The 15,049-nt window shown below is 36.1% G+C and overlaps 1 protein-coding gene across 2 annotated transcripts in view; it reads right to left on the reverse strand.

Annotated features, from left to right (window-relative positions):
- PRKAA2 (protein kinase AMP-activated catalytic subunit alpha 2) overlaps positions 1-15,049 on the reverse strand; it is a 73,713-nt gene that overhangs the window by 11,969 nt on the left and 46,695 nt on the right. For both annotated transcript variants that reach the window (XM_080800487.1, XM_080800488.1), the window contains 4 exons: positions 5,772-5,865; positions 4,559-4,703; positions 2,829-2,916; positions 1,214-1,438 (listed from right to left, as the gene is read on the reverse strand). In XM_080800487.1, the coding sequence (XP_080656613.1) occupies positions 1,214-1,438; positions 2,829-2,916; positions 4,559-4,703; positions 5,772-5,865 (552 nt within the window). The remainder of the gene's footprint in view (positions 1-1,213; positions 1,439-2,828; positions 2,917-4,558; positions 4,704-5,771; positions 5,866-15,049) is intronic.

Genomic DNA, 15,049 nt, shown 5'->3' on the forward strand with positions numbered 1-15,049 from the left:
AGAAAAAAAGAACTGTGAACACAAAAGATTTTTTTCCTGCTAAGTACATTTCTATAACTAAAATTGATGCTATATACAATTACACATTTCTTTTATGTAGGAGGCCTGGAGCACTTAAGAAAAATAAGCGCTTTCTTGCAGTCTAAGAGATACGCAGCAATCACATAAAAAAACCATGTCATCATTTAAACATTCCAGGAGTCATAGTCTCTAAACAGCCATTCTGGCTTATGAAGATAAGAGGAGAGATTCTGGAAAGATGGCAAAAGAATGTGTTTATAAATGAATAAACGATGAAATGTTAGGTAAGAATAAAAAAAAAAAAAACTCTAAGAAACATAACCTTGTAAGTAAAGAGCAAAAGGCAATGCATTATCATGGCTTGTGTGTGCTATATAAAGGTCATATTCATAATAACACCAGCCACTGCAAGTTCCAAAGTTTCTCACATAACAAGAAATCCTTCACAGTGCTAGCAGCTATTTTTGGATTCAAAATCTTAACAAAACTTTTAATGTTTCATTTCATCGACCATACGTAAAATACATAAAAGTCAGTCTTATTACGCATAAGATTTATTCAGTTTCTCAGCATATACAACATTCATGGGCCATCTAGCATCGTGTGTACTAAGATGAGTAAGACACTCTCTCTACCCTTATGGAGTTACAATTTAGGACTGGAAAAACACGTACTGACATTTGAAATGATAATGAAAAAAAAAACGTAAACAAAATGTGAAAATCATGGAAGTGGAAGCAATTAACTTTGCCTCCTCACAAAGGAGGTCATATGTAAGCAGAATTTTAAAGGATGAATGGAAGTCTGTCAGGTCAAAAGAAACAGAAATGGCATCAGAGGCAGTAATATAAATTAGAACATGAAGGCATAAAATACATGTTATGTTTGATGAAGAAGGAAAAGCTGAGTATAGCTGAAGCAGGTGTGGTGGTGAGTGCACGAGTGAAACCTCAGAGTAGGAAAAGGAGCCTCCTTAGGAAGGGCCTTAGAGGATTTGCTACCTCCAGGAAAAAGTATGGGAAACAATCTGAAATATTTAAAGGGTAAGTGACATGATCAGGTCTGTGTAAAAAGAAAAGCAGAATTCCTATACAATAAGTATTAGAGAGTCTAACATAAAGCAGGCACTCAATTAGTGATACAATTATTAATATTATAAAATGTACATAACAGTAACAAAAAGAAGAATCACCTTATATCTTTGATGGTTGCTCGTTTCAGGGGATCAACCTGCAGCATATGCATCAAAAGAGTGGCAACAGAACGATTGAGATATTCTGGGATATAAAAAACACCCCCTCGGATCTTCTTAAATAACGTAGGTACATGCTCATCATCAAATGGGAGGGTGCCACAAAGAAGGGCATACAAAATAACACCACAGCTCCAGATATCAACTTCAGGACCTGCATACAATCTAAGAGAAAAGATGACAACGCCAACCTGAAATGCAAGTGCCATTTGTTCTCATCCAAGTATACCTGCTTCTGTATACACATGGTGTAGACTCAGTGTATATTCATTTGCAAGCCTTTAATGAAGTCCATGGCCACACCTCAACACTCAATGCTTGTTCGCCATAGAGAATTGGTCTCAGCAGTTACTATTCAAGCTTTCCAAAAGAAAGTGTTACTTTATTTGTCACAAACTCACAACTTACTAATTAACTAATTAAAAAATATAAAACTTACTATGGTTGGGTTTTTTTTTAAAGGAAACATCAAAGTAAATGACTGTAAACTTGAAAAAATACTACTATAGTGTTTAGGCTAAATCCTTTTACCACAAAACTATAAGAAAGAAAATGCATATAAAATAGAATTTTCCTCCCTGACATGCCTATTTTAAAGAGTTTCTGAAGAATTAAAGTGCTGAACTAGTTCTGCAGCAATCTCTTCGACAGTATTTGTCCTGTATCATGTTATCCTGAGTATGACTTTCATTCTAATCACTTGTTAGATTAACTCATGGGACTAAGATTAGTTTTGCTCCACATAACCTATGTCTGGAATATTATTCCTTTTTTCTCTCACCTTTCTGCAGTATTATAATGCCTCTGATACCCCACTGACAAATTCAAACCTGGGTCTGAGGTAACAAAGTAACTCTACAATTCCAATTAAAAGAATATAAGCCATTTCAAAAAATTGCTGTCCACCATTTATATCATTTATGGTACTTGTCCAAAACTCCTATACCTGCTCCTTGCGATAATACCTTTTCTTTATTTTCTCTCAGTGAATTCTGTTAACTTTTTAAATCAGACATTGGTTACTGTAAAAAGTCTTCTGTTTACCACTGCAATCTGTATAAACATTTTTTGAATATACCAATGAGTAAGTTTCAATCCCTACTTATACAGTTTAATTTCAGGAATGACAATACTGTCCCTGAAAAATCTCATTCTTCTAAAGACAAAACATAAAATAATACTCTATGTAGTACCTGATAAAAGAATATATAAATTATTATTTAAGGACAGTGTCTGGTAAGTAAATGATGACATTAAATTTAATTTAACAAATGCTTTCTTTTATCTGTACTTTTCCAAAATGAAGAAAATCAAGATTTCTTTGTCATTTTTTTTTAATGGAAGAACTCCTTAAATATAACAAAATCTAAACCAAATGTTTAAAAAAATTGTTTAACATAACTGTTCTCTCTTCAACAGTGGAAAAATTAAAGAGACAATTTGTTCCTATTATGTTAACAATCTCATCCTCTGAACAGAACATATTTTAATTAAATGTTATTAGAATGAACAAAAGATTATAAAGAGCTTACTCTCTCCACTGATCTATTATTACCTGCCTGAGATGACTTCAGGTGCTGCATAATTTGGAGACCCACAACTAGTTCGCAGAAATTCACCATCTGACATCATATTAGACAACCCTGAAAATAAGAGTAATATTTACTTTGTGCTAGATATTTTTATAGGTAGACATAGATAAATGCATGAAGAAAAATGTCAAGTCTTCAATGTTTTGTATATCATATTTTATAATTATTTTAAAACAGTGGCAAACACTTGAGAGACTAGAAGAAGACTATTTCAGAGTGCTTACACTCTGACAAAAAAGATAACGCACATCATATATGATTGGAATTAAATTCCTTTTCTAACTAAAAATGTTGATTCACTTGGGTCACCTGGGTGGCTGTTGGTTGAGCGTCCAACTCTTGGTTTCGGCTCAGGTCATGATCTCAGGGTTGTGGGATCAAGCCCCATATTGGGCTCCATACTCACGGAGAATCTGCTTGGGATTCTTTCTCTCCCCACTTCGGAGGCCTTTCCCCCAACTCGTACTCTTTCCAAATAAATTAACCTTTTTTAAAAAACGTTGATTCACTTCACAAATGAGGTTATTCTAAATTACATGAACTTTTCCAAACATAAAAGTATCAAAATATTATTTATCCATTTCTACAGTTGAAAGAAAGAAATAGAGACCATTACTTTTTATACTGTACTTTCAAAGCCTTTTAAAACAATCTCTAAATAGAAATCAGACAAGCTCCGATTTATAAAGATTACATTCCAAAAGCTTTTATTTTTTATTTACTTATTTTTAAAATTTATTTATTTGACAGAGATCACAAGCAGGCAGAGAGGCAGGCAGAGAGAGAGGAAGGGAAGCAGGCTCCCCGCTGAGCAGAAAGCCCAACGCGGGGCTCGATCCCAGGACCCTGGGATCATGACCTAAGCCGAAGGCAGAGGCCTTAACCCACTGAGCCACCCAGGTGCCCCTACATTCTAAAAGCTTTTAGTTTGGAAAGCTTTAATTCAACATAGAAAAAATAATTTATGGAACCAAAAATCTAGCTGAAGTATCATACTAAGGAGTTTTGCGATTTAGAGAAGGAAGAGAAATAGGAAAACTAGTTTCCTGGTTTTTAGATTAAAGACAAGGTACAGACAAAAAATTTACATAAGCAACACTGAACTCTAGCACATTTCCATCTCTCTTTCTATAACCTCTTACTTCCTAATCCTTTTGCCAAACACCCTACTATGGTACTCTTTCCAGGAATGTTTGCCCCAGAAAGTATTTGGTGCATTTAAATTTACATTTTGATTTTTGTTTTACTCCTGACAAAAACTCCTATTCTTTTTAGCAAGTAGTTAGATTTTACCCTGAAGTCAACCCTTGATCAAATGAGAAAGGCTGTAAGTCTTCAAAACTGCATGCAAATTTTCAGGTATTTCTCTTTAAGTGCATTCATCAAAGGAAGTGCCCATATTTTCATTAGATTTTCAAAAGAGTTTGTGACCCCTCCCCCAAAAGAAGACAGGTTTTCCTTTAGGAGAAAATGCAGATTAAATGGATATACCTTGAAACTAGCCCTCTAAACTTCTCTAGAAGCATGTGCATTTTAAAAATTGTGTTTAAATGAACCTAACAAACCAACATGGAGACTGTGCATTATCAGATTTATAAAATTGAAACTGCAAGTTCATAGTTCTTTAATAGTTACTATTGACACACTTTAAAAGGCAACTAGTACATTTCTGAACAACCGTGGAGTTACATACCAAAATCGGCTATCTTGGCATTCATGTGAGCATCCAACAGCACATTCTCTGGTTTCAGGTCTCGATGAACCACCATATGCCTATGGCAGTAATCCACAGCTGATAGAATCTGCTGAAAGAGCCGCCTTGCTTCCACCTCTTCAACCTAGCAAGTATAAAAGAAGCTGCACTAAGAATATTTGAGATATGTACATAGCAAGAGTTTTAGTTTCATAATCAGCCCAAATGTAACTGAGCAAGCTAATTAAATCAGGCTAGAATTCTCAACAAATCAGACAAATGAACCAGAAACTTGCATTAGAGTTCAACATGTCAATCAATAAGGTTCTTTTTTTGCTGCTAGGCTAGGAAGATTTAATTTTCAATTAATATTACTAAATTTGTACAATGTTTTAGGAAATTAACAAGTAAAACATGATGTAAAACAGAACTTATATGAAAGTGCTAAGAAAAGGAAATCCTTGAAACTTCAACATAACGTTATGGAACAGATTTTTCACTGACATCATGTTGGCAATTAAGTGGAATATGTTCCCTAAAATTACTATTTTTTTTTAAAGATTTATTTACTTGACAAAATGATGGCAAGAGAGGGAATACAAGCACAGAGGTGTGGGGGAGAGGCAGAAGCAGGCTTCCCCTGGGCAGGCAACCCCATGTGGCCTGGGATCATGACCAGAGCCAAGGCAGACGCTTAATGACTGAGCCACCTAGGGTCCCAAAATCAGTATTTTGAAAGGTATATATGTATATTTTTAAGATTTTATTTATTTATTTGAGAGAGCAAGAGAGCAGGGGGAGGGGCAGAGGGAGAAGCAGTCTCCCCTCTGAGCAGGAAACCGACACAGGTCTCCATCCCAAGACCCCGGGATCATGACCTGAACCAAAGGCAGATGCTTAACCAAATGAGGCACCAGGTGCCCCAAAAGGTGTATATTATTTTAAGATTTTATTTTTAAGCAATCTCTATACCCAATGTGGGGCTTGAACTTACAACCCCAAGTTCAAGAGTCCATGCTCTACCAATTGAGCCTGCCAGGCACCCCTGAAAGGTGTATTTTTTAAGAAAGAAAAAATGTCTAATATTCTGTATCTTTAGTTGGTCTTTATTACAGAAGCAACCTTGACTTTGAAGATATCTTTGTGGTTTGCTATTTCCTACTATCCTCTTCTTAGCTTAGGGGCTTATTGTACTAGACAGTAAATTACTCACCCGTCCATGTTTACAGATGTAGTCAAATAATTCACCACCAGACACATATTCCATTACCATAAAAAAATCTGTTGGAGTGCTGATCACCTGGTATCTTTTTTGTAAATGAAAAAAATGATTAAAGAAATGTTAATTTTTTAAAAATTAAGCTGGTACATTATTGCTACAATTTTGTATTCCAGTGTTTTATAATATTTTAAGACAGCAACAAATTATGTTATCAAAACAATCACAGAGATATAAACATAGCCTTACAAAATTCTCTGCTTTCTGAGGCTTATGGACTTTTCTTCAGATCCTCCCTTTCATGTTTACAAAATCTTTGAAATCCTTCATTCTTCAACAACTAAGCATTCATTTCTCCATCTAAACAAAAAATTTTTTATAGTCCATAGAGATCAGGTATCATATTTAAACATAATTTAAAAATATTCTTGCTAAGCCTAAATGATACCATAAGAGATTTAATCAGTGAAATGCAGAAAGTGGTCAAATGACACTTTCTCCAACAAATAAAATGTGAGAAAAGGAAAGGGGGAAGGGAAGCTATAGATTTATAGTAAATCAAGAGACATACTGACCTATTACACTGCAGAGACTTGTTTTGATTTTTTTAAAGATTTATTTATTCTAGAGAAAGAGAGCATGCATGTGCACACAGGCCCATGTGCCAGGGGGAGGGGCAAAGGGACAGAGAGAGAGAGAGAATCTCAAGCTGACTCCACCCTGAGTGAAAGCCCAACCATGAGCTGGATCCCAAGACCCTGAGATCACAACCTGAGCCAAGAGTTAGATATATAACAACTGAGCCACCCAGGTGCCCCAAGACTTATTTTGATTCTGACTCCAACAAACCAGCTTTAAACCACATATGAAACAAAGTCTGAATACTGAGTGGATGGTTGATATTATTAATTAATTTTTTAAGGTGTGATAATGAACTGTGCTTGTATTACTAAAATTTAAAGAAGGGTATGTTTCAGAGTAGAAACTGATGAGTTTGCAGATTAAAATAGTAATATTTGGGATTTGCTTCAAAATAATTTGTGATAGGAGAAGTGGGAAGAAGCAGATAAAACAATACACTGGCAACTGCTGAAGCCAAATGACAGATACATGAGGCTTCATCACTTTGCTTTTGTATATATTAAAAACATTCCATAATGGGTGGGGCATATGGGTGGCACAGTCAGTTAAGCAACCAACTCTTGGTTTCAGCTTTGGTCATGACCTTAGGATCCTGAGATCAAGCCCGGCATTAGGCTCCAGGCTCAGCATGGAGTCTGCTTCAGCTTCTCTCTCTCCCTCTGCCTTTGCCCCTCCCCCATGCTCCCGCTCACTTTCTCTCTCAAATTAATAAATCTTTAAAAAAAAAAAAAAGTTCCATAGTAGGAAATTAAGTAGATAGATGAATGTCTTTTTTTTTTTAATTTACTTCTAGGCATTTAAAGCTGAGACCATTAAAAAGTAAGACTCTTAAAGAAAAAAAAAAAGAGACTCTTAGCTATATTTGAAAAAAATTTCTTAAAAGACAACTTCCCCCCCATATATCCAATTTTACCAAAGTTTTAAAAACAAATTAAATACAATTAATGTTTTAACTGAAGGTTACATTTAACACACATAAATGAACAACTGACTGACTTTTTAAATAGTTTGCTTTGTTTATAAAGGATTATCTATAATCTGGTTGATTATAAGCAATATCTAACTTATACTGAGTTACTATTTAGGGACATGAAGTACATAGTTTTTGCATGGCTTACAGGCACCCAGCGAAGGCAGAAAAGGAGCTGAAAAGTGACCCTGATGTCACCCTTCAGAAGGTCTCAGAAGCAGGGGACCTTTCTGGTAAATTAGTCCACCCAGATTGAGTACCTTTAATTAATATGCACAACAGCAATTATGTGCTACATGGTGGTTCTGGTTACTATTAAAGAGGAAAGAAAAAAGGGCCAGGTCATTGGTGATATAACTACATACTGCACATTTTAAGAAAAGACACATAATGTATAAATGCTTAAAAAAAGTAAAATATTAAAGGTATAGTATGAAAATGATTATAGAGTTTCAGAAGAAATATTTTTAATAGCAATCTTTAGTCTTTGGGATGAAAAATGACAGGTAACTCACTTTATATAAAATAAACTAACATAACTGAGGAATAAGGTTGAAATTACTTCAGATGAACTATGAAAAGGGAATTTTACCTGAGAACTCCAGAAGAAATGGTTCTATAAAAGCAATCTCACCAGGCACCAAACTCTAATTGAAAAAAATGAATTGTGCGAAGCAGGAGTACCTAGTCACCTTACTGTAGGCTAATCTGATTTATTAACAGAATTCTCCATCACTTTTCTACCCTGTTACATCTTTGGGGCTTATGAGAAAAAAGTGATGAAATTTTAATAATTTAGCTGCTGATTCTTCTAAGTATATCACAGGTCTTCAGTGGATACTGTTGGACTGAACTATTTCACGAAACCTCTAACTCCACAGTAGCCACTGTCCATGTCAAATGCCAATCTAGAGCAAGAAAACCACAGCCAGCATTACTGAGTACTTGCCATGTGCCAGACACTGAGCCATTAAATAGTGTTATCTACTCTTTGTTGAAACCTACTTGTATTGTACTTCATGAGATCAACAGCTCCTCTTTCTACTTGTAGAGCCTACAGCCTATTCAGGAAGACACATATTAGACAATAATTCTATTCAAAATATGAATCTGTTCTTTAGTAGTCTCCTAATCAAAAATCTTCAGGGGGTTCCCATTGCTCTCAGGTCCTGAGTGAATCAGGCCCCTGCCTGAGTCTGTACTGTTTCCTCTTTGATGTCCCACCGTTGCCATGCGTATTTCTTTCTTTCACTCCTTAATTGTACTGCATTTCCTTCTGCCACAGCATCTTTGTATAAGCAGTTTCTCCTAAACTGAATCCCGTACCTGACCTGTACTCCGCCCTTTAACAGTCTGCCAGTCATCCTTTCTAGCTTCGCTTAAAGGTCACTTCTTTAAGTTCAGGTCAGCCCTTTGTGCTTTCACAAAAGCATTCCATTAGCTTCAGAACATGTGTCTCAGTTTGTGATTAGACAATGACTGGGTGTGGACCTAGCAAAGTATCTGTAACCAAGTAGGCATTTAAGTAAACATATAGAGTAGCACTTTTAAATAATGTGAGCAGCTTGGAGGAAAATCAGAATAATCTGAAACAGAAATTACTGCAACAATACAACAAAAATTCAATGAATAAAATGTCAATTAACCAGAATGAGGCCGAGACAAAAGGAAACATGATTTTTAAAATAAAGAAATCCAAATCCAGCTTCATATTAGGACTTAGGGAAAAAAGGCCAATTCCAGGATTATGTTCTTAAATCTAGCCAGGTAAGCCAAATTTTTGTGCCCTCCAAAATAATAATCACATTGAAGCATTATAAGAAATTCAATCATGAAATTCATATATTTAATACAATAATAAAGTAAACTAACATGCTTTAAAAAATTTTTTCAGAAACAAGTATTTCTAATTAATAAAATAAAATTCAAGTATCCACAAAAACCTCAAGCATTCTCCAGCTGACCAGGTTATATGCATTTTTAGGCAATATCCATTTATACAGCATATAGAACTCAGGAAAAATCTTTCCAAAGTTAGGCAAAAGTCAGTATTCATGAGTATGCCTTTTTGATGGTTATATCCATAGAGATTTCAAAATATTATTTCTATAGCTACATATACAGAATAATATGTTTCTTTATTTAGAAATCAGTTATTAAAGAAATGTAGTAATCATTATCCTTGGTTCATGGCACCTGTCTTTACTGGTCCTTGAATGGCATACTTTTATTTAGTTAATTACTATTTTTAATATTATAATAAGCACCTACAAACCCATCACCCAAACAAAAAACCTAGGACCTCAACAATACCTTCCATCTAACCATACAGTGGAGTAATCTTCCCCCTCCCACTGCTTCTCCTCAACCAAGTTACCCATCATCCTGAATCCCCTTCCTGCTTCCCTTGCTTTCTCTTTTATACAGTTTATTTATATATGTATATGTGTGTGTATCCCCCTGTCTTCATATATATGTAAAATTCATATTCTTATGTATATTTTTATTTTAATTGCCCTTAGCTTTAAAAAAGGGTATGATGTGGGCCCCCTGGCTGGCTCAGTTAATTAAGCATAGGACTCTTGATTTCAGGTCAGGTCATGATTTCAGGGTCCTGGGATAGAGGAAGTGTTGGGCCCCACAACCACCCCAGCAGGGAGTCTCCTTAAGGATTCTCTCTCTCCCTCTCCTCTGCTCCTCCCAAGAGTATCAGGATATATGTAGTATTTGGGACCTGTTTTATTGAGATTCATCCACATTGTTGTGTTTGCTAGTTATCTGATGTGACCAATGTATAAAATTTCATTGTATTTATTTATCTACTCTCCTGTTAACCGAGAAGCTATTTATTCTTCCAATCTAGGGCTATTTATTCAGCCAATCTAGGGCTATTTATTCACCCACTCTACCACTAGAGGGTAAATTGTTGCCACATTTTGCTATTATAATAGTGCTGCTGTAAACATTCTTGTATATAGCAAATTTTCTCTTTGATATATACCTATGAGTGGAATTGCTGAGTCATAGTTCACGTGAATGTCCAATTATAAGAGGTAATGCCAACTATTTTCCAAAAGATTTTAGTAATGCTAAAATCCTTACAAAGTTTGTGGATTTATATTTTCTCCAACTCCTGCAAAATACCATACACATTTCTTATTAAATGCTCACTCCGGCGTCCTGTCCATTTTTATTAAGTTGATCATGCATTATTTATGCATGGATATACAGAATAAATTAGTATCTTTTCTAACACTCTTGAGTATAAGATTATTAATATGCCTTGATTATTAACTTCATAAAAAGTATGTTTCCAATCAATTCACACTGAATGTAGCTTTCAGACACTCTGTAAGGAGATCTGTATATATCTCTAAAAAATAATCGCCTTAGGGGCACCTGGGTGGCTCAGTGGGTTAAAGCCTCTACCTTCCGCTCAGGTCATGGTCCCAGGATCCTGGGATAGAGCCCCACATCAGGCTCTCTGCTCGGCGGGGAGCCTGCTTCCCCCTCTCACTCTGCCTGCTTCTCTGCCTGATTGTGATCTCTGTCAAATAAATAAATAAAATCTTAAAAAAAAAATCACCTTAAAAAATGTATATGTATATACCTGTGCAATACTACTGTCATGCATAAATTTAACAAATCATGAATGTCATCATATGTCCCATCAGGTTTCCTGATCAGCTTTTATAATGCTTTTCTGGTATTTGTTTTAATGTTTTGATTGAATTAGGATTCAACTATAATCTATACATTGTAATTGATTGACATATCTCATGTTTCTTTTAATTTATAGGCTGCTACTCCACCTGTTTTGTTTCTTTTTCCTCATGCATTCATTTGTTGAAGAAGCCAGTTGGCTTGTCCTGCAGAGGATTCCATGGTCTCATTTGACTGATCCATCCTCTATGGCAACATAATGTACAGTTTATAGCACCCTCTTAGATCTAGAGACTAGATCAAATTTCATTTTGATTTTTATTTTCCTTTGAAAGACTAGATGGTGCTGGGCACCTCCAAGTAAAGGCATATAATGTCTGTCTCTCTTTTTTGAGGAATTAGCAGCCATTGCTGATCAGATCCTCAATTTATTAATTCACAAGGAAATTTTAAATGCTGGCCAATTTGCATAGTCTGATAATATATTATGATCTAAAGGAAATCCTCACTCAAAATCTTCCTCAAAAACTCCACTGTCTCTGAAGTACAGGCCATCGGATTACACACCCAATACCTTTTTTTTGTTATAGTCATCAACCTAACTCTCCCCACTCCCTTTCATTCTGACTTAAGGTCTTCTTCCCCCATTGCTACTGTTGTACATGATATACACATGGATGACCTGTACAATATATGGCCTCTAATTTTCTTGACCGCTTCATCCTCCACCATACCCAGGCACTCACACCATGGTCATATACTATCAAACACTAACTCTTCCAATTATTCTTCCCACCTACTAAAGGACTTACTTGGTTTCTACAATTAGCTCTTCTTTCTCCTGTATCAGTCTCTCCATCTTGACCAAATTATCCCCTTTGGTGTACAAGCATTCTATAACATCTTTCATCTTTAAAAAAAAAAAAAAAGACAACAAGCCCTGTTTAGACCCCCCATTTCCTCTCATTACCACTATTTCTCTCCTCACCTTTTAATAAAATTCCTGAATTGCATATTATTACTAAGGCCCCTTCTTCAGCTCAACTTCTCTCCTAACACCCTCAAAACAGGATTTTGCCTTCCTCATTACAATAAATTGGCCCTTTGGAAAAACACTAGCAACCTCCACCTTGCCAAATCTAATGGGTCAATTCTCAATCTCATCTTACTCAATACTCAGCAGTATAAGGAACAGCTAATAATCTTTCTTTCTTCAAACATATTCTTCACTTGGCTTTAAGATACCATATTCTCCTGGTTTTCCTCCAACCTCCTAACTGTTCATTTTCATTCTCCTTTGCTGGTTCCTCTTCATCTTGGACATCTTAATATCATTATGCCCTAGAGATCAATCCATAGACTTCTTGTTTATCTATACTCACATCCTTGGTGATCTTATCCAGTCTTCCGACTCTAAATATCTTAAGTACCATCTACATGCTGATGACTTTCAAATTTATCTCTATCTTAAACCTGTCCCCTTAACTTTGGAGTCATATATTCAATAACCTATTTATAGCTCTACTTAGATGCCTAATAAGCATCCCAACATCACAAAATCAAAATCAAATTCTTGATACCATCCTCCAATACCCCACACCTCGAACTTGTTTCCCCTATAATCTTCTCCATTTCACTTAATAGCAACTCTATTTTTTTTCCCCAAGCCAGATAACCATGGAGTCAATCACTGCCTTCTCTTTTTTCACAACCCTCATCTAATCTCTAAGCAAATACTGTTACTCAACCTCAAAAGTATATAGAGAAGATAGTTACTTCTCAACATCCTCCAGACTTTGCTCTATTCTAAACCAACAACTCTTTTACCCACAATACTGCAACTGACTCCTAATTGGTTTCCCTGCTTCAATATAAGTCAGGTCATATCAGACCTCTGACCAAAACCTTCTAATGGCTTCCCATTTGGCTCAGAGTAAAAGCCTAAGTCCTTACAATGGTCTATAATACCCTACAAAATCTGGTTCCCCTTTATGTCTCTGTCCTCACCTCTTAGTACAATTCACCCTAGATCACTTTGCTCCCTTGATCTCTGGCCTGTATTTCTACCTCAGGGCCTTTATGTTCCCTCTATTTGTTATTTTCCTCCTCCAGATAATCTGCATGGCAGATTCCCTCACCTTTTCATGGTCTAACATACAATTTATTTTACTAACTTAAGTTTCATTGTCTAGCTACTCACTGCCCGCCCCCCACCGCCCCACTATACCCATACACGTGAACAGAAGCTCCATAGCAGCAGAGATTTTGTTGTCATCTTTTTGTTTGCCAGTATATCCTGAGTGACTCAGTGGTGTCATCTGCTAAATGAAGGGATGAACAAGCTAAATTTCTGCCTCGCTTTCCTCCATTTCCCTACACATATTCTATTTGCCAGCCAAACAAGACAGCTGCTCCCAACATAGAATGTTCTTTACATTTTCATTATTTTGCTCTTATTGTCCTCATAGAACCATCAGGGCTTTGTTCAATTGGCACCTCTTTACTTATACATGCTGTAAGTAATTAGTAAATACCTATTACTGTACTAGGTGCTAGGGACATAAAGATGATATCTAATATCTCCATTTAGACGTCTAATGGGATTCTCAACTTAACATGGCCAAAACAAGTATCCTTAATATCCACCTGTACCTCAACATGACTGTCTACCATTCTTCCTACCTCAAAAAATAGCTTCATTATCAGCACTTAGCTGCTCAAGCCAAAATAAAAAATCCCATTGCTTAGCCTCCCTCCCAAAAGACAAAAAAAGCCCCGAAAACCTCAGTTACTTTATTAACCTCAGTAACTCATTAACTTAACCTATAAATATATATATATTGAATCCATAGATTTCTCTCCACCTAGACCAGTGGTATCAAATAGAACTTTCTGCAATGATAGAAATATTTTATATAGCCTTACAATAGTCATTAGCCACACATTACTATTAAACACTTGAAATATGGTTTGTTTGACTAGAGAATAAAATATTTTAATTGATTTAAATTTATTCTATATGTAGCCAGTGGCCACTGCACTGGACAGCACAAATCTATAGACTATCACTTTGGTTAAAGCCACCATAATTATAATCTCTTAGTTGGACTACACAACAACAGATTCCTAACTGGTCTGCTTCCACTTCTGCCCCCATAGCCATTCTATACTATAGTCACATCATTTCACTATATGGCTAGATCTTAATAATCTCTCAGGTCTTAGCTCAAACTCTACCTCCTCAGTGAGGCCTTCCCACAACTTAATCTGAATTAGCACTTACTGCTTGCTAGTCACACCCTAGAACAGTACTACCTTTCATTCTCCTCAAAGCACTTATCACTGCCTAAAGTAATCCTGTTAACTTGCTTACTCACTACCTAGAACTGTTAGATAGGTCTAGAACAGAGGCTCCATAAAGGCAGAAACCTTGTCTTTCACTATCATATGCCCAATGCCTAGAACAGTTCCTGTTAGACATTAGGTACTCAGTAAAAGTATGTTAAATAAAAGAAAAAACAAACATAATTCCTGCTTCTAAAGAACTTGCTCTTGTGGGGGATACTAACAAAAACTAATGAGGGGGCACCTGGGTGGCTCAGTGGGTTAAAGCCTCTGCCTTCAACTCAGGTCATGATCCCAGGGTCCTGGGAATCGAGCCCCACATCGGGCTCTCTACTAAGCGGGGGGCCTGCTTCCTCCTCTCTCTCTGCCTGCTTCTCTGCCTACTTGTGATCTTTGTCTGTCAAATTAATAAATAAAATCTTAAAAACAAAAACAAGAAAAAACAAATGAGCAAGCGCAAAGTAATGTCAAGGGCTTTAGAAAGGCTGACTACTGTGGTACACAAACAATGATGCCTAACACAGACTTACAGAGTCACCTGTAAAGGCTAAGACCTAAATGGCAAATTGGAATTGGACACTTAGGGAAAGGGAGGTGTGGGAAAGCTTTCTAGGCAGAAACAATAGCTGAAGGACAATAAGCAAAAGACAGT

This window comes from Martes martes (genome assembly GCF_963455335.1).
Source record: "Martes martes genome assembly, chromosome: 4".
NCBI lineage: Eukaryota > Metazoa > Chordata > Mammalia > Carnivora > Mustelidae > Martes > Martes martes.